Source organism: Eleutherodactylus coqui, chromosome 5 (assembly GCF_035609145.1).
Source record: "Eleutherodactylus coqui strain aEleCoq1 chromosome 5, aEleCoq1.hap1, whole genome shotgun sequence".
NCBI classification, from domain to species: domain Eukaryota; kingdom Metazoa; phylum Chordata; class Amphibia; order Anura; family Eleutherodactylidae; genus Eleutherodactylus; species Eleutherodactylus coqui.
This window is the reverse complement of record NC_089841.1, coordinates 228,892,732-228,915,922: the sequence shown is the minus strand read 5'-3', so window position 1 is coordinate 228,915,922 and position 23,191 is coordinate 228,892,732. Positions and strand designations below refer to the sequence as shown.

The 23,191-nt window shown below is 44.4% G+C and overlaps 1 protein-coding gene across 1 annotated transcript in view; it reads right to left on the bottom strand.

Annotated features, from left to right (window-relative positions):
• Nucleotides 1–5,104: 5,104 nt before the first annotated feature.
• Nucleotides 5,105–23,191, bottom strand: part of MOB3B (MOB kinase activator 3B) — a 100,736-nt gene continuing 82,649 nt past the window's right edge. Inside the window, exon 4 of the mRNA XM_066604295.1 lies at nt 5,105–11,989. Coding sequence (XP_066460392.1) covers nt 11,960–11,989 — 30 coding nt within the window. The 3' untranslated portion in view covers nt 5,105–11,959. The remainder of the gene's footprint in view (nt 11,990–23,191) is intronic.

Here is a 23,191-nt window from a genome sequence, read left to right as displayed (position 1 = left end):
AAGTTTTTCCCCACAATTCAGTAACTTCAGTGTTCCAGTAGATAAAGGTGGTCACGATTATGAAAAACCATATGTGGGTTTATTGGAACCTGATAAAAGAAATTAGGCCGTGTTTACATTTGCACTAGAGACTCCGTTGTGGCATAAATGCTAGACAAAAAAAGTCCCGCATGCAGGATTTTTTCATTCTGGCAAAAATGTCGGACGGGTGCCGGAACCAAACAGACTCCATTATAGTCAATGGGGTCTCTTCAGTGCAGTTCTGTTATAAGACAGATTTATTTGGAACAGGGGATTCCGTGTTCCTGCTCTCATAACGGAGTAGAAAAATGGAATTCCCAACACACATGTGAACTTAGCCTAATTGATGCATTTTGGAGGAATAACCGCTTGCTTATATCTTTCTTGTATGACTTGAGAAAAGAGGTAGGAGTTAGACCTCAGTAGCGGATTGATAATTTATTTTGTCTAGTACCAATAAACCCACATACAGTTTTTCATGATTGTGACTAGTGGATGCACGGACCTTATCCTTCTTAAAGCAACCCAAAAAAGTCTAAAGTGGCATGGCATAACAAGCTGTGCTGATATGATGCTTAGCACACTTCTGAGTGCTGGTGTTTTTTTTCCTTTTCTCTGCTTTAGTGGTCCTATTTCGACTCTTACCAAGTCTTCCTGGACTTCTTGAGTTGTGTGCAGACGAAAAGACCCCAGTTCACAGGAGTCAAGATATATTTGTGTGAAGCAAATCCAATCCAAAGTGTGCCATGCTGTAGCTATTAAAAGGGGTTTCTAAGACTAAGATATTCATGACCTATCATCAGGATAGGTTATCAGATTGGTGGGGTCTACCACTTGAGACCTCCACTGATCAGCTATTTGAAGAGGCCACAGTGGCCTTTTCTTAAGTATGTTGTGTTATATTTATTGGCCAATGCCCTGAGAGCAGCTCAGTTGCATTCACGTAAATGAGATTGAATTGCTATACTGGTATACAGGCAGGTAGGAACTATTAGGGATTGATCCAGGGAAGTCTGATTGCGATTAGGGAGTCGGGAAGGAATTTTTTCCCCAAAAGGGCTATTTGGCTTCTGCCCTTGGGTTTTTTTTGCCTTCCTCTGGATCAACACAGGAGGATAGACAGGCTGGACTAGATGGACATTGTCTTCATTCGGCCTTACATACTATGTTACTATGTTATACTTGGCACAGCCACTAAGCAATGTAAAGCACTATGCCTGGTATACACTGAAGTGGCTGCAGTGCTCCCGCAAGTACCACAGCCTCCTGAAACACTGACCAGTGAGGGTTGCAAGCAGTGGACTGCCACTGATGACCTGAGGATAGGTCATCAATATCTTAGTCTCAGAAAACCCCTTTAAGGATTCACATTCGGGATAATGGTCAAGCCAAGTTCTTCAACTTTCCTGATAAGTCTCTTTATGGTTGCATTCTTGGTGACTGCGGTTGCCCACTAGCGGTCATTGACAGGGTGATTACCACTTCTATTTGCCAAATTTAAGTGTTCAATTGAGTTACTCTCAATGTTTTTAGAAACCACACAGTCTACTTTATTTAGTGGAATTATAAAAAATAAATATTATTTATATAGTTCCAATTTATTCCACAGCGCTTGGTATGGGTGGTGATAGTGTTCACACACCATTGATACTATCTATGTCGTTCAGGATTCCTGCTCAAGTTTCGTGCCCCTGTAGATTTGGGGTGGCGAGTAAAGTTTGGTTTTGTAGGGTGTTTGTAAAACCTTATGCATCCAATGTAGATCTAGCCTTCTGGATGTGATATCTACCTCACTTTATTTACTCCCAATGGGATAAGGGCTTGGAACAACCTCAGTTTTGTTATCAGAAGTGTTAAAGGGCTCAGTGATAAGATAAAACAAACTCTGTAAGGTCACTGCCTTTCTCTTCTCCTTTTGTCTAGTACAGGTTTACTATTAGGGTTAATAAGCACTGACAGGGTTAACCAGCTCTCTGCCTCTCAGTTCCCCTATTGGGTTAATTAGGCATTACTCCCATAATTAAGGTAAGCTTATGCATGTTCTGGTTGCCTTTGAATTGGTGTTAGTTCATGACAATCAGCCTTCATTGGTCATTCTGTTCTGTGTCAGTTCTGCCCGCTCTCTGGGTTCTGTATTGCAGTCTGACTTCTGTTTTATGTGTGTCCTGTCTGTCTGTGTCTTGGGTCTGTCTTCTGACCTTCTGTTCTGTCTGAGGCATCTTGCCTATCTGCATCTGTTCTTACATTTATTTTCTGTCAGTTTGTCCTTGCTCTGTCCTGCATTTGTCTGCTGCCAGTTCCTTGTGGTTCTGTCTGGTTCCATGTATTACCCCTTTAGGGATAGACAGACCCGAGGTTCCCGTGCAGGGCCACCCTTATTGGAGTGATGGCCTTGCTTATAGGCAGGTATCCTGGGATTAGTGTAGGGTCAGCAAGTCAACGAGGACCCTTGAAGTTGGGCTCGCGGCTTAAGTGACTTGGTCAATTCACAAACTAATTCCTCGTACTTTTATAGCCGTTACATCAGGTTAATCATGTGTGTATGTTAGTGAGTGTTCTGGGTGTTCGGTGTCTGTCTTGCCTCTGACTGTCCGTGAGTATGTAGTCCGTCTCCTGGTTCTGAGTCCTGTCTATGCCTTCGCAGTTCTGCCTGTATTCCTGTATCTGAGTTTGTTCTGTCTACAGTCTGCCTATCTGAGAAGTCAGCTACCAACCCACTCCAGGACTAGCCTTAGCCTTGGTGGATTGGTCCAGTGGATCCACATTTTCTGTTAAATCCCTAACACTGACTTTATCATATTTAAGATTTCACACCTTGAACATTATAATATGTTCAGGAAATGCACATGGAAAAAACAAGGCTTAGCTGGCTATGATGGTTCTGGGTTGGATGGGCAATACCATACCATCACTGCCAATGCTAGAGGTAAAGTATGTCCATCTTCATATGTAAGTGAGTAGCACTTTAACTTATGGAAGTTGTTACTGACCGAACTGATCATTATATTATTGTTCATGCTGCTCTATTTCCTGTTGGTATATACACTTATTGTCAAAAAATATCACTTCCCATGGAAGGTGTTTTTGCAATCAAATGAAACTTTCTCTGTGTGATTGTAATGTTGATATGAGTAAGTGATTACAATATTAGAGCAAAAGGATAATTTATTGTGGAAAACTGACCCCTTGAAGGATAGCTCTAGTACCTTGTTGGGCTGCCTCTAGCTTGGAAATAAGATGTGATACGGGCAGGCATGAAGGCTTTTGTACCCTGTTGTACCACCTCTAGCTTGGATATGGGCATCCATGGAGGCTCTAGTACCTTGTTGGGCCACCTCTAACCTGAATAGGAGATGTGAAAACTTGTAGGCTGTGTAGGTTGGCATCCCACTTGGTCTCATACATGTTCTATTGGTGATAAATCTGTTGACCGGGCCACGATGGAAGTGTGGCAATGTTGTGGAGGCATTCCTGTGACATCCCTGCGGTGTTCGGCCAAGCAGTATCCTGCTGTAGAGCATGGGGAATTTCCTCTCTATATAGCTGGGCTGGGAATCCTCCCTCATTGCCCTTAGTGTTGGTGTGTGTTTGTCTCAGACACCCAGCATAAGCCCTTTCTCCCATTACTTTGTCTACGCTTACTCTGTATTCGTTTGTTTGCTGCCTCCCTGTTTTTGTTCGGATCCTGTCTCTGACCTCATCGTGTGTCCCTCTGTCTTTTGCAGTTGTCTGTGTGTGCTTGTTCATTGCCTTTCTATCCCTGCACAATTTCCATCCCTGTGGTATTTACCATCCTATCAGGTATAATCCAGCCCGAGAGGAGGAGTGTGGGCTTGTCCTTGTTGGCACGCCTACCCCACTTTTAGGCAGGGGTACCCCCATCTTCCGGACTAGCAAAGGTAGGTTAGCACAGTGGCTCCACATTCTGTCCTTAACAGTTTGAAAGTAATCTACAAAAGCTGAGACACCTGTAGGAATAGTTTGCATCCAATTTCAAACCATAATTTGCTTTCTGTGTTGCAGAGCAGCCACCCTTGATGTTCCTTGAAAAAAGCCCTTTGCTTAAAATCATGATTTCAGACTATTGTTGCGTCTCAGGTTAAAAGTTCATAATATTTTTACGTTTTTAACTTACTTTTGAACCATTTCACGTTACTTGTTGGACTTGAACTGTGTGAATGTAAAAAATAACTGGAAAAATTAATGCTTGACAAAAACAACCTGTGTCGAAACACGAGTTACAATAAACATGATGGATTCTCCTTTTTAAACTTCAAAAAAAGTGGAATTGAGTTCCTGAGTGCCGCTCCTGTCTGTGTATGTTGGATTGGATCTTGGAGACCGGGGAGTCGACAGTCGCTTTTGATTGCTGGCACTTGCTTCTATACTACTTCCCCCACTTGGTCGGGATACACGGTGTGCCACAGATGACTTTACTGTGTACTAGGATTGAACTGTGTGAATGTCAAAAATAACTGAAAAAATTGAGGTGTTTTAAACCTTTTAAATAGTAATGTATGACTCCTCAAACTCTATGCATCCCTAGACCACTATAAACATTCAACACATCACTAAACTAAAACTCCTTTTAGACACCACAATTATCGCTCAAAAGCCATCTTTTGAGCGATAATCATTGGGTGGATCTGCACTGACATCGTGCAGTTTTCGTTAACCAGTCGCTGATCGTTCTTTCAGCGTGCTGAAAGACAACGATGAGCCTTATCAGGAATTCACAGTGGGATACAGCTGATACTATTGTTTCAGCTGCATCCTGCTGTCTGAACACAGGTGGGGTATGAAAAACACAGCGGTCCAGCTGTGTTCTGCATACCCCGCTCAGAGCGCTCAGCTGTATAACAGCCGGTTGCTCTGAGCAGAGAACAGCTGGAAGCAGAAGACAAGCGGCCCCGCTTGTCTTCTGTATATCCCACTCGGAGCGCTCAGCTGTATAACAGCTGGGCGCTCTGAGCAGAGAACAGCTGGATGCAGAAGACAAACAGCCCAGCTTGTCTTCTGCATTCCCCACTCGGGGGGCAAGGTGATCACTCAACGTTTAAAAAACACACAAAGTACAAATAACTGAAGCCACATTTCATTATTTTATTGGTTATAAATCTTACTTTTCCGCCTCATAATTGCCACATTAACCATTGGCCAACAAATTCTGATAAATCCAACAATTTCTCTACAATCAAGTTCTAAACAGAAATGCTTTCTAACGTCTAATTAAAGAAAGGTGATGCAAAAAATGCTCGACTGAACATATATTATTTCATTAGAAATTGTATTTTGAACTTACAATTACAACCTGCAGCCGCCGGACTAAGGATCATTTACAGCCATATCTCACAGGACAAAATGTGACATCATATCAGGTTAATAAATAACACATTTCATTCTATTATTCCAAAAGATTGAGGGAAAAAAAGCCCACCTAGCCCACTAATCTTCATTTGGTTTAGCACAGACGAGCTTTGTCCATATCAAATTGGATTAGTGTAGGAAGTTGCTGCATGGAAAATCGGTAAAATGACTTCTTTTAACCCTCTCCAATCCACTGTCTGACCTCTAAAGACATTATGATTTAAGGCTGTACAGCTCTGATGTTGGAAGACGTCCGTCGGGGTTCTCTTACTCTCTGCTGTCGGAGCCTATTCAATGTGTCACCTTATGCAGTACTGGCTTTAGCCAGCAGATAGCGCCGTTGTATAATGGCAGAAAAACAGTAAGTCCCCTAGGAAAACCAGGATACAAATTGGATTGGAAAGGGTTAATAAAGGCAGTGATATTGAGCAATTTGCATGGCTACCAGTCGGTTTATGTTGTGCTGTTATAAACTGCATTAGCTTGTTAATGATTACGGGGAGGCTGCTACTTTCTATCATGTAGAGTGTTCACACTAAAATAAATAAAAATGGCTATTATGCTGTAATTGTGCAGAAATAACGGCCGGCAAAATGTAAAATATGCAAATAAGTCTTCCCTACAGATCTGAAAAATGCATTTTTTTAACAATATAAATTTTAGAAAAACATTCATGTTACTCTGGTACTATAAAAGACAAATATTCTGTTGCATATTAATTAGCTTATTAGGAAATAGAATGACATTTACCAGTCCTACAATAGCTATGACAAAATCGAGTTCATACACTGGGGCACATTTATAAAAGAAGGCTATAAGGACTTGTGCATATGACCATTTTGTATGTAGTGGTAATATAGCTATCCAACCGTACCTACGAAGTCTGAGGCATATAGAGGAACAGTCGGTTGTCATTCAGGTTCTAGAAAAGCCTGACAGGAAGTGGTCAATTCTGTTACATTGAGCACACGATTCTAACTATCCTTGATGCTCTCAAAAACTGAATGAACCTAGGAGGGGGCTTTTTGAATCAGTGGAGATTATGGGAAATCTGAAGCAGAAATAACACCCTGGCCTGGTGACCCCTTAACACTAATTTAGAGACCTTTCACATCCCTTATCAGTGGATTAATTATTTACTCCTCTACTCGTCCTGTTTTGGTAATGTTTTAAGTGCAAATTAATCACACCACGCCTGTGCCATGTCGTATGTATGTGTGTATATATTTGTATGCATCTTCGGATCTATTTCATTATGCCTGAGGAAGAACCCTGAGTAGGTCTGAAAGCTCACTATCACATCATGTATTTTTGTACTTTTTGAATTTCCTAATAGCCTATTTTCTCTGAATCAAACAATCTCTTTGAGTTGTATTACATGCAGGACGGGGGAGCTCTCTCTCCCCCCCCGCAACCCCCGGCGCTCCACCCGATTAGGCAGTTACTCGAAAAAGCGATACTCGCTCGAGTAATTGCTCTAAACGAGCATGTTCGCTCATCTGTAATTACAAAAGATAAAGAAGTATATAAGATATGTCAGAAGTATATAAAAACTCTTCACTTCTCTCCGCGAAAACCAATTCAAAAAAAAAATTTAAAAGTGGAATTTACAACATAAGCACAGTGAGGCTTATTTATGAAGACGCTCTAAAGGTTAGACACTGCAAACTTAGACTAGACAGTCTTTATAATGTGCCAGCTTTATCACTGAATGATAACTCTGTAGAATTTTAAAACTGTCTAGTCAAAGTTTAGACCACCTATCAGATTTTGTTTACATAGAAAAATTTGCCAAATTTTGGTGCAATTCGCAGCAATTTCGGCCACGATGCTTTTCGGGCAATTCGGGAAAAAAAAACGTCTGAAAGGGTCTAAAAGCACTTTATACATATGGTGTGAGCATGTAAGACCGTTTTCTGGTGGAATTTGTGCCAGAGAACTGCCGGATTTTGAATTGTAACTAAGCCCCATAGTGTGCAACCAGGCTTAAATGGTCAATAGCTTTTGAAACAACTTGTGTTTATATGATTGCCAGTGTGATAACTATCAAAACCGCTACTTTATGTACCCAAATTGCCATTGTGCTGAAAAATCACTCTAAAGTATTAGCCACTAGGGGTGTCTCTGTTCGTCCTAATTTACTGTCACCAAGAAGAATAGGCAGTGGAGGAGGGGGATCAGTCATTCATGCTCCTTAAGTTTAGGAAAGTGGAGAGAAGCAAGAGGAGGGAGAAGCACTGACACAAATATGTCCTACTGGGGCTTATGGTGAGTTACTTGCTGTTATTTGTTCACATCTCCACTGCTCAGCATTGCTGTACACTGTCCTACATGATGATGCTATGTGTGTTACAAACAGAGTGCATAATCTGCATTTGTCTGTGCACAGTCTATAGAACATGGCACAGAAGCCAGGCTCCCCCCACAAGTGTTGAGAGAACTGAAAATCAGATGTACACCCTGCAGACAGTAAATTGGAAAAAATGTAGGATACAAGCCATGTAATGGCCCGATATGGTGTTATTCCTCATGCACACATGGCAGATTATTTGGAAAAGTCATCTGAAAAGTTAAGTGCACCTAAAGCTGAAGTACACATCAAAGTAACCATTTCTTTCAAATGTTATGGTAGTAAATGTCAATTAAATTTTGAGGACTTTTATTTAACAGTGTTGCACGTATTATTAAGTAGTAAATCTAAAAAAATACCCTGAGTTTTTTTTGTAGTTTTTATTTCTAATAGCCAGAAATGTAATACAGAAAATATGCTCTATTGATTTTTATTAAATGTCAGTTGTTAATACAAATTCAGGATGCCTAAAATGCATAGCGATTGTTCTCTTTGGTCTGCTGGATCATTTTACCTCACCTTTTAAGACTGAAGATGATTAGAACAGACTTAACAGCATGGCAATCAAAAGCAACACATATACCAAGAATGGTAGACCAAGTACACGGCCTTGTATGAGAGGTTTATTCTTCGGTTAGGTTATATTAAACTCATGGTACACAGGATCTAGGCCACGTGTCAAACTCTGGGTCTGCGGCAGAACCTGGTCCGCCATATCATTTTACGTGGCATGTGATGAGGTCCAGAGGCAGAAGTATCGGCTCTCCACTCTTCCTGAAGGATGCAAGGATCCCTGATAGCAGGGACCGCATGCTGTGTTCTCCCCAGGCAGCGCTGATAACATTGTTTCAGCTGCTGTCCAGCTGGAGAACAATGGAGCTGTAAGCCGATAACAGTCCTCCAGCTGTTATCTGCTTACAGCAAAGGGTTGCTCATTTGCATGCAAATGAAGCTAATAGGCTACTAAGTAGTTTATGCAAAAAGATCGCTCAAAACTGTCATTCAAGCTATCTTTTGAACGATCGTCTTTGCGTGTAAATGGGCTTCAGAATATCCCACAACATTCCTCGGTTCTGATCTGTTGTGTTCTTTCGTGTGGGTGCATGTCCTCCTAATTTCATCATATCTTATAATGGACTTGATGATAATTTTATCTTACCTCATTATCATATCAGCAGTTGTTACTACCAGCAAATCTGCTTAATAGGCATATGAATTGAGGACTGCTATGGTATGACCGTTGGCAAGCCGCTTGTCCTCTATCCAGATTTGAGCTCAAGAAGCCATTTTAAGGATTAACTGGTACAACGTCTCTAACTACTGCGCTGTCACATACTTGGTTCTCTCAGATTCATTTAGGGAAAGAGCAGGGAAGGGACAAGGAAAAAGCCAGTCAGAACTGCGCATGGCTTGAAAACGTTCTTGTTTTGCCATATGATGGTGTTTTCACAGGTTTTTCCCCCCAAAAAAGCTGCAGGTTAGCGTGTAGAAGTTTTTAACAAAGCTAGACATGAATCCTGCAGAAAAATATAGAAGTGTAAGGACCAAAGTCCACGGGGAAAATATATTTGTTTAATCAGCGCTGATCTCCCGCCTGCATCATCCGCGCCGATAAGTAATCATTGGGCACCCGCAGGTGTCATTTTTCCCCTGGTGCGTGGCTTGCACGGGCGGGAAAACACCGCAGCATGCTCCATGTTTGTGCTATTTTCCCGCACGGACAGCTCCCACCGCGGTAAGGGAAGAACAAATAACGGAACATGCGCGCGGCACGCTGCCTGCGTCATGATCACATCCGTCGTGCAGAAGAAAGAAGATCCGGCCTGCACTGAAGAGAGCCCCGCAGCGTCTGGACAGGTGAGTATTATGTATTTTTAGGCCGAGTACAATCTGTGCGAGCCCGTGCTCTTTCCTTAAAGGGGGTGTAAAGTTATATCTTTTATTGTAAGTATGTTGCCAATCCTGAAAACAGTAGAACAGGCTATACTCACATGTCACTGCTCCCCGCTGCCTCTCTGATTACAGGCTGCAGTCAGCCAATTGACGGGATGTCAGAGGCTGCTTAGCCAATCACAGACCTCCTGTGGTCGAATGCTGAGGTCTGTGATTGGCTGCAGCAACCTATGATGTTTTGTTCTCAGGCAGACTCTGCAGCTTGTTAACAGACCGAACGGAGGGGACGGCTGGGCAGCACCAGAGCAGCGGGGAGCAGAGACGGCTGTTGTACTGTTTTTCAACATGGGCAGCATAGTTACAAGATAAAAATAAATATATGTAATTTGGCAAACCTCTCTAATATCTGCTGAATCTGTCTGACTTCGGCTCTAAACATTGTATAAGAAGTTGCCTAGACTGTGGCTTAAAAAACAAAACACCTGTAGGTGGAGCCACCCTTTAGTGGGGCTTGCCACTTCATCAGCCGTGCCCAGCAATTAATCGAAGCAACGTGTACACGTGACTTAGCAATGCCTCTTTATCTCCGCTGCTGTGTCGTTCTGTTTTATTAGACTGGCTGCACACAACCGGGTTTGAATTGTGGAATCTGCGATCGCCACCCGCGCTGATGATCCGCGAAGTTCCGTACATATTACAAGAGTAGAACATTCGCATGTCCGCTCACATCAGACAGCGACTGCAATTTCCGCAAGTGGAAATAAAATTGCAGCATGTTCTATTTATGTGCAGATTCCACACGGACGGCTTCCATTGAAGTCAATGAAAGCTGTCCGACCTGTGGCCCGTCTGCATTTGACATTGTGGTTAGGTTGCGCATAACCGCGTTGTCGCCTAGCGAAAGCACGGAAAAAAGATTTTTTTAAAATAAAAATCAGTACTGTATCACAGCCATCCGTAATAAAGAACATACGGGTACGTGTGGTCACCGGACAGGGCCGGATTCAGATGCCGGCTCCCACATGCGGAATCTGACCTATCCGTGTGCAACCGGCCTTATTTAACCCCCTCCTCACAACAGCCCACTGTACGTACAGATGGTAGCCAATGGAGGATCATATAACCAACACATAGTCATGCTGCCTCCATTGATACAAGGTGCGCTCAAATGCCGGCATCCTGGACCTGTGCATGTGCAGATGGGAGTCTGTATCAATGGAGGAGGCATGATGATCTGGTGACATGTCGCTCCATAGACTGTCATCTTATGAGGCTGTCTGAGCCAAGGGGAGGTGGTTCAGGAATGGAACGGCGGAGTATATAAGTTACATCTACATGATAGTTAGACTAATCCAGAGAAACACGAAAAAAGCAGATAATGTTTCTCCTAATCTAAAGTAACGCTGCCATATGCTAGGGCTATACAACAGGTTTTGGCAGCGACATGGGTCATGTGACCAAATATCACTCTGGAGCCCTGCAACCTCGCACTCACTTTGAGCTCAATGGGGGTCACTGTTCAAGTCACAGGTTGCGGCGACCGTGACTCGCAGGTCCCACAACATAGATGGATTTTTCCCAAACTACGGCTTGTGGCCATCCGCGACCCACTTGTAACATAATGTTGGGGAAAGTAATACGAACATTGTTACATAACTGCTGGTGCTCAGCTGAGAAGAGGCCCGACACGCAGATCCCAGAGGATGCAATTAGTGAAATATTCACTTTTCTTGACCCCTTCGAATCTGGCAGCAACCCTTATTAGTAGCATTATGTGCATTTGTCACTCACAGGAATGATAGAGTCCCATATCTACACTGGTGATTCCATTACTGGGGTATAGGTTCTCCTAGAAGGAGCCCATTTGTAATAACGCATTGGATCGGTCTGTTCAGTTGCCCGTAGAACCTATCCTGAATGTTCTATTTCTCACCACATTTTGCCAACTCTCCTGACTGTACCAAGACATGGTCAGTCTGTACCCTCAGCTGGAGTTCCCTCCAGTTTGTCATTTTGCATTAGTACAAATTCATTAATTAAAAAACAAAAATCAAAGCCATTTGTGTCCGGCCAAAACCTGACTTCTACCGGTGGCCGGCGACAAGTGTGCTTCTCCTGGATACATATAATATCCAATTCAGGAGGACAAGTCTGCTTCATTTTCCAGTTACATCAACTTCAAAACTTGAATAGCAGCATTGTTGAAGCCTGGACAAGAAGAGCTGGTGCCGGAACCGGGATCCAGTCGTTAGTCAAATGGTAACATCTGCCACCGGGTAATTTGGAGGAGGACTTGTGTGCTGCCTCTTTCTTCTTGGTCATCCTACATCACTGGCACATCTGTGATGTCATCTCCTTCTGAAAAGAGTAATTATACGATATTATGATCAATGTGATATTCAGTAATTACTACACAAGAATTTGTAATTATTCACCAGTTTCTTATGAACACAACAGGAACGCATCCACACCTGATGGCTCTGTGGGATAGGATTTTTTTTCCCATTGTTGACCCGTTAAGATGCCATCTAGCATCCAAAATTCACTCTCTGTTAGAGCTCCTTCAGACGACCGTGTGCGTAAAACACTGCGCGGGTCCCGCAATGCTTTACAGGTCTGACGACCGTGTGCGTAAAACACTGCGCGGGTCCCACAATGCTTTACCGGTCTGTGCAAGCCGGCAGAGACCGCATATGACAGCAAGTGCACTGCGCAAGACCGCGTATCTCACGCACGCGGTCATGCGCAGTGTGAGTCTGTCTTTTTTAAAAACATATCCCAACTCCGTTCATAACGGGGTCGTGTATGTATTGTCACTAGAGATGAGCGAGCATATTCGCTAAGGACAACTGCTCGATCGAGCATTGTCCTTAGCGAGTACCTGCCCGCTTGGAAGAAAAGGTTCGGCTGCCGGTGGGGGTGACAGGCGAGTTGCGGCCATGAGCAGGGGGAAGCGGGGGAAAGAGATCATCTCCCTCCGTTCCTCCCCGCTCTCCCCCGCCACCGGCAGCCGAATCTTTGCTCCCGAGCGGGCAGGTACTCGCTAAGGGCAATGCTCGATCGAGTAATTGCCCTTAGTGAGTATGCTCGCTCATCTCTAATTGCCACGCATACACAGTGTATTGCATATGGACAGTGTTGCATACACTTCTCATAGAAAAGAATAGGGTGATACGTGGTGAGACGGAGCATGCTGCGATCCTTTCCACGTGCGTATCAGGCTACAGGATCAATGGAGATCCACGTACTTTCATTGACTCTATTCACCGTGTGTCCTGCAGCCATGTATTGCGCGTAATATGTGCCAAAATCACGGTCTTGTGAATGAGCCCTTCTAGTAGCTCACTGAGCATAGTGCCATCTTGGTGGGTCAGTGGTAAGATGTCTATTTCCTGGTGATTATGGGTCACGGCCGCATGGAGACTGGTGGTTGGGGGACTTGTCTCTAGCTTGCTAATAGTTCGGAGACAGAGGGGCCGATTACACCAAACGATTTCTCGTTTGAGTGAATGAGTTCATTCATGCCACCTGTTATACAGCAGATCCATCTCTGAATGAGAACGATTGAATGATTCCTTGTCTGAACGAGTCACTGTACAAGTGACGGATAACGACTGTGCCATCGGTTCCACATGCGGATCCACCAGGAAATCCGCTACAGAATTCCAATGCTCACAGCCTTAGGTTTCTGCCAGAGATTGGAATTCTGTAGTGGATTTCCATGTGGATTTCGCCCCAATCCATGATGCATAATTAATTTTCTTTGCGATGCAGATTTTAAAATCCATGAACGGAAAACTCCACGTTGTTTGAACTCCAGCACAGATTCTCATTGAATGCAATAGGATTTAAAAATGAGGTGGGTTGCGGGACGGAATCTGCATCAGTAAAACGGAGTGTGAACAAGGCCTGGGACGACTGGTAGGATGGTTCTTTGATCTCGGTGGCTATGGCAGTAATTACTTTAGGGTGGTTTCACATCTGCGTTGGAGCCTCCAAGTCAGGGGTTCTGTCGCAGATTTGGCTCAAAATACTGGAAGAACAAGCAATGCACGCAGCGCTTGTTCTTCCATCTAGCAGCCAATCGGACCCCATTATAGTCAATCAGGTCCGTTCAGCACTTTTCGGTTCTGTTCTGAGGCGGGATTTCCTTTTCTTGCTCCAAAAATGAAGCAGAGAAGTGGGACCCCGGGCAGATGGGAAACCACCCAAATTGTGATACAATTCTCTGTAATTATGAATCGGATGCATAATACAGGCATCAAATGATAGTAATGAGCTTGAGATCCAAAACTACTCCAAGCCCACCTAACATTTTTCTAACGTCGACCATCTTCAAGACCATCTCAGAATATTGGAACAAAATTTAGCAGAAATGAGTAAGATTTAGTGTCACCTATATTAATCCCAGAGCCGCTCTTGTACATGGACCGTATCTAGTATGCTCCTTTAAAGGGTTTGTTACTGGAAAACAAGTTATCCCCTCTCCACCTGATAGGGGATAACCTGCTGAGACCCCCGAGAACTGGGCTCCGGAGCGTCCCACAGTGAAAACAGCAGCATCGCTGCTCTATTAATCTCAATGAAACCACCGGAAATAGCTGAGCACTTGAACGTTGCTGTCTCTGGTCTCTTGATCCGTTGGGGCCCCAGCAGTTGGACCCCCACCGATCAACAAGTTATCTTCTGTGGATAGGAGATAAGTTATTTTCGTGGAACAACCCCTGTAAGGGACCCTCTCTCGGCCTTTCCTAATCCTGTATAGTCCCCTTGATTTGAAAGCCGAAGCTTTCAATACTTTTGTATTGCATTTTCAATAAAATCCACAAGGTGTCAGCAAAGGAACGCCATAATGCATATATATGCTATATACACTGTATATACGTAACTCAATGCAAAGGAACATACTATTAATCTTTACAACAAAGTTAGCAGCAATATAACCAATTGTGTTAATCAGAACAACTATAAACCAATTTAATGCTGGCTGAAATAGTTCTTTATTACTTAGTGAGTCTAGTCATTGATGCATTAGAACTAGATGCTACAAACCAAGACCCCCTGTGTGGAGGCTGGCAGTTGTCTTGGATGTATTGAGTCCCTTGTGCAGTGATATGACTTATATTAAAGGGGTCAACCCACAATAGATTTGTATCACTGATCGATAGGATAGTCCGATTGGTGGGGGTCTCACCGCTGAGACCTCCACTGATCCCAAGAACAGGGGTTCTGCGTTGCAACTCCTCCTCACTGCAAGATTACGGCGCCCTCACAGTGAGAATGGAGTGAGAGTCATGCGAGCGCAGCGCTGCTCCATTCATTTCTGGTGGGACTGCCGAAGATAGTCGGGTGCTTCTTGTTCAGCCCCATTGAAATGAATGGAGCGGCACCACAATCGTGTGACTGCCGCGTTATTCCATCTGACATTACTCCAATTAGGTGCAGTGAGCGAACAGTGGGAAGAAGAGACATCGGACCCCTGTCCTCTTAGTGCTGAGACCCCCACCGATCACACTTTTATCATGGATCCTATAGATAGGGGATAAAAATCTATTGTGGCACAATGCCTTTAATTATGAAATAATAATTAAGTTGGGTAACTCCTGGCTGGCTCACCGAAATTAAAGACACTCATTAAATACCATCATAATTAAAGGGGTTGTCCCGCGCCGAAACGGTTTTTTTTTTTTTTTTCAATAGCCCCCCCCCGTTCGGCGCGAGACAAACCCGATGCAGGGGTTAAAAAAAAAACCCGGATAGTGCTTACCTGAATCCCCGCGCTCCGGTGACTTCTTACTTACCTTGCGAAGATGGCCGCCGGGATCTTCACCCTCGGTGGACCGCAGGTCTTCTGTGCGGTCCATTGCCGATTCCAGCCTTCTGATTGGCTGGAATCGGCACACGGGGCGGAGCTATGAGGAGCAGCTCTCCGGCACGAGCGGCCCCATTCAGAAAAGAAGAAGACCGGACTGCGTAAGCGCGTCTAATCGGGCGATTAGACGCTGAAAATTAGACGGCACCATGGAGACGAGGACGCTAGCAACGGAACAGGTAAGTGAATAACTTCTGTATGGCTCATAATTAATGCACGATGTACATTACAAAGTGCATTAATATGGCCATACAGAAGTGTATACCCCAACTTTGTTTCGCGGGACAACCCCTTTAACTCCTGCCTAATTGGGGTCACCTATCGGTCCGTCCTATAGTGTAGCAGTGATACACAACACCTTGTTGAAATAGAATCTAAAAGTTTTACAAACACCAAATGTCTGTATATTACCGATGATTATATACAAGTATGCACTATAAACTCCATATATTGCAATACATTAGAGATAAGTAAATATACAATCTGTATATCGAATACCTTTCCCTACCCGTCTAGCTATACACAAATATACTGATACACCCGGCCGTTCTCTAATGGCTCTTTTACACACAACGAGAAATGCACGATTTTCCTTTGCCCGGGGTCTGGTGACGTCATCACCGGCTCGTTCAGACAGGCAGATCATTATTGAGAATCGTGAACTTCTGAGACACCGAGCGGGGAGCGAGCCAACAGTGATTGTTATGCCGGATGAAACTGAATGATAGACGAAAAGTAAATGATTGTCATTTGGTCATTGGCTCACATTTAATCCAAAACGATATCATTCATTTTTGTTCGTTTTTATAATCTATTGAACAATAATCGTTGTTTAAACGCACCTTAACTGTCCTTATAGCTAAGGGGAACCAAATGGTATATGGGACAACGATGGCTACGAGAGGGAAGAGTGGAGTGTGGGGTATGAGCTATGAGACGAGAACTGTGAGGTTGGCAATGGTGTAAGGAGCCTTTGGACAGAAAGGGGTTAAGTATGTACAAGGCGAGATATGCTGGGGGGCTGTGGAATAGTACAGGGGCGTAGGGCAAGATACTTATCAGCCAGTTTCCTGGCTCCCCCCCCCCCCCCCCTCCTTTTTCGAGCTTTAGCCATAGGCTATTATGCGGTCACCTCCTAGGATGTTTGATGGCAGGTGTTTGTGTCTGACATCTATGACTGCCCCCAAGCCATCACCAAGAGTGTGATATGGTCCTTGGTGTGAGATCAGCTGGTTGTGTATTCACTCACAGCTACCTGATACACTGAACACCATTGTATTGTTATCGGATTCCTACATCAGTATTTACTGACTTAACATTCCTTCTGGGGCAAACACAGGAATTTACTGACAGGTGGAGGACATGCAAGAACCAAACTGGTGGCATCCAGGTGGGGTGAACTTAAGTTGACTGTTGATATAAAACTTAATATTAACTGTTAGAAGTGCCCTTTCCTTTTGCATGCGGCCTGCATGTTTAAAGGGACCCGGTCAGCAGTTGTGCCCCTGCAGCACCAGGGAGGGGCAGGCAGCCGGTCGCAGTCATACTTCTGTGATAGCCATTACTGGCACTGAGAAAACGGAGGTAAGGTAGATAGCCGGTACTAAAGAGATCGCTTTCTACTTACCGGTTGTGAGATAATTAATAGAGATGAGCGAACGTACTCGGTAAGGCTGATTTCGCAATCGAGCACCGCGATTTTCGAGTACTTCACTACTCGGGTGAAAAGATTCGGGGGTCGCCGGGGGGCGAGGGTGTGGCGTGGTTGAGCAGGGGGTAGCAGCGCAGAACAGGGGGGAGCTCTCTCCCTCTCCCCCCCCACTCCCCTCTGCAACCCTCCGCTCACCCACGGCGCCCCCCTACCCCCGAATCTTTTCACCCGAGTAGTGAAGTACTCGAAAATCGCGGTGCTCGATTGCGAAATCGGCCTTACCGAGTACGTTCGCTCATCTCTAATAATTAACATTCCCCGTTTTTCCCAGGGAACACTGCCCGGCTTGTAAGTCTTCCTACACCGAATGTCTGTCTCCACAAAGAAAACCAGTTACCACCTTAGACCAACATCATGGGGCAAAAACTTTAAAACAGCTGCCTGTGAATGGGTGCCTTTCCTTGTTAGGAAGGTCCTGGTTTGGATTTTCCACTATGGATTTGCATGTGAAAATATGTTGAGTTTTACAATGCAAGCAAAGTGGATGCGATTTAAAGAGCTCTCATCCACGGGCTGCGTAAAGATCCACAGCGTAACTTGAGCCGCAGTATGGACTTCAGATGCGCAACATGTCAACTTATGCTGCAGATTTTCATCACCGATTTCACCCATTCAAATTGACCAAGGTCTGTGGCAAATCTTAACCCCTTAGTGACCAGCCCATTGCCTTTTTACGTGCTGCCCAAGTGGGCTTTTATTCTCTGAGGAACGTAAAAACGTGTCCTGCAGAGAATAAAGCCACGTGGGCACTGGACGTGACAGCTCCATGCTGTTGGTGCCCACAGGTAGCCGACAGCATGAAGCTGTCATCGCGGGCTGCGGGGACCCCCCCCCCCGGCATTGTGATCGACGCTATCGAATCGATCGCCGATGGAGTGAGAGTCATGCGAGCGCAGCGCTGCTCCATTCATTTCTGGTGGGACTGCCGATCGCAATAAAAGGAAAAAAAGTTTTTAAAAAGTCAAAGATTCAGCTGCCCTGATGGATCGGATCCATCAGGGAAGCTGAAATTACTCACCCGCCTTCTCCGGGGTCTTCTGCAGTGACGGAGTTCTCCCAGACCCGCTGCCGCTCTTCTGCGCATGCGTGCCAGACGGATGACGTCACGCGCATGTGCAGAAGCCCGGGAGCCCCCGGCAAATTCAAAATCTCCTGGTTCCCGGCTCCTGAAGGTAGCCGGGAACCTGGAGATATTACCGGGGACTGCGGTGAGCGGTCCCCGGGCACGCGATCGCCGCTATGATCACGAAAAAGTTTGAAAAAGTACAAGTTTCACCTCCCCTCATGGATGCGATCCATGAGGGGAGGTGAAAATACTCACCTCAGGTCCGCCGATGTCCCCGGTGTTCCAGGATCCGAAGCCCCTGTCTGCGCATGCGCGCCCGATGATTAACATCGGGCGCGTGCACAGAGGGGCTCGAGCCCCGGGAAATTCACCGGGGACATGATCACTGTTATCCAATGGATGACCGTGATCATGTAAAGTTTAAAAGGTTTAAAAAAAAAGTTAAAAAAGCGTACGTTTCATCTCTCCTCACGGATCATATCCGTGAGGGAGGATGAAAGTACGCACATAAGGCCCCCAGATTTATCCGCAGACCTTACCCCAGCTTTTGCGTACATGCCCGTCGCCGAAATGGCGGGCGCATGCGCAAAAGCTGTGGATTGCCAGGGTAACTTAAATTTCCCTGCTCCTGGCTACAAAACTGAGCCAAGAGCCTGGAGATGTCACGGGGGGCCGCGGTGAGCGGTTTCTGATCACATGTTCGCCGTCATCCAATGGATAATGGCGATCACGTACAAGTTTTAAAAAAAATTTAAGTTTCATCTCCCCTCACCGATGCGATCAGTGAGAGGAGATGAAACTTTTTACCAGCGGCCTCCGTATTTGAACCCCGACGTGATCATCCTTCGTGAACCTTGCCGGATTCTGCACATGCGACCGCTGGCAAAACGCTGGACACATGCGCAGGAATCGGGGAGCCCAGGAAACTTAAAATCTCCTTGCTCTCAGCGACCAACGGTCGCCGAGAGCCTGGAGCAATGATAGGTGACCTCGTTGAGCAGTCCCTGGTCACGTAATAAAAAAGTAGCGATCTAACATAGGTCGGTCTCGCATGACCGGATAGGAATTACGGATTCCGCATGCGTCTGATCTGCGGTAATACGCAGATCAATCGCATTGGATTACACAATTCCGCTCACATTAGCGGGTCAGAATTGCGTAATCCACTCGCAGAAAAGAGAACGCAGCAGGTTCTATTTTACTCCGGATATCCACAACGTAGAGCGTATTGTGCTCCATGGTCGTGGATATACCCGCAGCCCATACGCAACTACATTGTGTACGCACAGCGGGTACCTGTGTCATCGCTAAGCGACTGTGCGGGAAATACAAACAACAAAAAAAAGTGTACTGTGCATGACCGCCTGTGTGAGTAGGCAGTTATGCGCAGTACATTACGCGGCCGTACGCAGAGTCACAGCCGGGCTCACAGATGAGATCCGCTGCAGGCCTCCACAAGCAGATTCCGCCTACGGCTGTGTGAGCCCGGTGTTATTCAGACCGCTACCTGTAATACGTAATTTACAAGAAGCCCCGGGAACGATCGCCTTCCTGCAGTTCCAGGAGCAGCTTGTTGAGCGCCTTCTGTGTGAGACCGCCGCACCTCATCAAGCTTACGGAGACTCACAGAGCGCCACTTTTTACACCCCATACCCGCCACTGATGTAAAGAAATGACCCCCAAAAAGCATGAGAGGAGGGGGGATACCCGGTTTTATTGCCCCATGTACCCATCCCAACCAGCCTCCGTAATTACCCCTGTCTTCGGAAATGCCACACAGTTCACATTATTACTTTTATCTAAGATTTGGGGAACGCTGAAAAGGGCGCGGAGGGGGGGGGGGGGGGGGGGATATTTTTAGGGAGTCAATTTTTATTCCGTATAAATGAGCAATGGGGCCTGGGATTTATTCAGTTGTACCCTGAAATCCAACGGGTGTTCCCTCCATTATAGGCCTTGCCATGTGTCCTACAAGTAGATTAGGGCTGCAAGGGGTATGTTTCTGAACTCGGGACAAACGGGGGGATCCATTTTGGGGTGAACGTCTTCATTCCTTTGTACACTGTACAAAAAAAATGTTTTTAAATTGAAAACATTGCCAAAAAAAATTTGAAAATCGTAATTTTTTCCTTCTGCTTTGCTTAGATTCATTCAAATACTGTGGGGTCAAAATACACAGTACACCACTAGAGGAATTTAAGGGGTCTATAGATAGAAATAGAAAAGCAGCAGCCGGGGCACATCAGCTTCTTAAAGATAAAACAATCTTTATTCCTCCAACATCTTTGCATAAAGCTTTAAGAAGCTGATGTGCTGATGCCTATTTCTATCTATGGACATGAAGCTATTGGGGTGAATAGTCCACATCCAGGTGAGCTGGCATCCACTACGTGATTGGTTTATAAAAACCTCACCTTTTTTGCAAGGAAGTGTTGGTGTGCGGCAACCACATATTTGACATTATATGCTTGTTAAGGGGTCTAGTTTTTAAAATGGGGTCATTTGAGGAGGTTCCTTATCGTTTTGGCTGCCCAATGGCTCTACAAGTGGGCAATGGGACCTGGAATTTATTCAGTTGTACCCTGAAATCCAACGGGTGCTCCTTTCATTATAGGCCTTGCCATGTGTCCTGTAAGTAGATTAGGGCCACAATGGATATGTTTCTGAACACGGGACAAACAGGGGTATCCATTGTGGGGTGAAAGTTTTCATTCATTTGTGTGCTGTACGGAAAAAAAACGGTTTTTAAATTGACGCAATTGTCCAAAAAATGAAAATCGGAATTTTTTTCCTACTGCTTTGCTTAGATCTATTCAAAAATTGTACGGTTAAAATACACAGTACATCCCTAGATGAACGCGTTAAGGGGTCTAGTTTTCAAAATGAGGTCATTTGTGGGGGTTCTCTATTGTTTTGGCCACTCAAGAACTTTATAAGTGTACTATGGGGCCTAAAAGGTCTTCAAGCAAAATCCATGTTCTGAAAACCACCGACTGCTCCTTTCATTTTGGGCCCCATTGTGCATGCGGACATAAGATTAGGGCCACAATGGGTTTATTTCTGAAAACAGCACAAACAGGGGTATCCATTTTGGGGTGCAAGTCTTCATTCATATGTGTGCTGTACAAAAAAAGCTGTTTTTAAAATGACAGAATTGCCAAAAAAACGAAAACCCCTTTTTTTTTTCCCTTTTGCTTTGCTTGAATTCATTCAAAAACTGTGGGGTCAAAATGGACAGTAAACCCCTAGATAAATTTGTTAATGGGTCAAGTTTTCAAAATGGGGTCATTTGTGGGGGTTTTCCATGGTTTTGGGCGCTCAAGAACTCTACATGTGTGCTATGGGGCCTAAAACGCCTTCAAGCAAAATTTCTGTTCTGAAAGCCACCGATTACTCCTTTCATTTTGGTCCCCGTTTTTATCCAGACATAAGAGTAGGGCCACAATGGGTATATTTCTGAACACAGGACAAACGGGATCCATTTTGGGGTGTAAATCCTCATTTTTATGTAAACTATAGGAAAAAAATGTCTTTAAAATGACAGATTTGCAAAAATATGAGATTTTACTTTTTCTCCTCTAAATTGAATTCCTGAAGAAAAAACTGTGGGGTCAAAATACTCATGACCCCCCTCCGTAAATATATTAAGGGGTGTAGTTTTTAAAATAGGGTCATTTGTGGAGGTATCTATTATTCGGACACCTATGAGCCTTTGCAATCTTGGCTTGGTGTAGGAAAACAAAGTGTTCCTCAAAATGCTGAAAAGTAATGTTACATTTGTACGTCTCCTAAATGGTTAAAAAAACATAAGTTTTTCAAACATGCATTCAGAATAAAGTAAATAGATGGAAATATATATCTTAGCAAAAGTTTGTACAGTATTTTTGCACATATTTGATATATTACAATTGAAAATGTGAAAAATGATAATTTTATCAAACTTTTCCCAATATTGGCACTTTTAATAAATATACACAAATTTTATCGGACTATTTTCACCACCAAAATGAAGTACAATATGTGGCGAAAAAACAATGTCAGAATCACTTGGGTATGTAAAACCTTTACGGAGCTATTCTATGTTAAAGTGACACATGTCAGATTTCCAAAATTTGGCCTGGTCATTAAGGCGCAAACAGGTTTGGTCACTAAGGGGTTAATTCATGGAGCTGACCGGAGTTCTTGTACTGCAGCCTGGTCAGATGAGGAGAAGGGAGGTCCTGCTGAGCATACTGCTGTCCCGCACGGTGTTTAGTGTCAATTATATTATATATTGACAATTCGCCGACTCTGGATGTGTAATCTGTGGTTACTTTATAACGATCCCAGTAAGTTAAGGCCCATTTACACGCAAAAATAATCTTTCAAACAAATGAAAGATTTTACGATCTATTTGTATAAGGTGCTAATGACCATTAACACTTTCATCTTCATTTGCATGTAAAAGGGCCTCCAGGTGCTGTTTGCAGAACCCAACATGTGATGAATCCCACGCCCCGCTGTGCACACAACTGCATTGTTCTCTAATGACTGCCAGCAGGTTGTTATCTGCCGATAACAGCGCGCTTGTGGTCTCTTGAGAGATACATTCATCTCTCTGCAGCTGAACAGTGGATTTTAAGTTCACCTTAAAATCATGGTTCAAGCAAAAAGTGCCTGATGCCCCCGGTTACATGTAACATTATAGCTCATTTTTGGTCATTTGAACGAATTTTAAGCGATAATCGGTACGTGTAAATGGGCCTTTATGCTGATTATCAGCTGCCAATGATGGCAAAAATGTTTCGGTAAAGCCGTATCCCCACCCCCCACCCCACCTACCAAAGCGGACGTGCGCTGGTATCTCCAACTGTTCCGCATTTCCGAATGTGCTACGCTTAATTAGAGCCGAGCGCCCTTGTCATAGTTGGA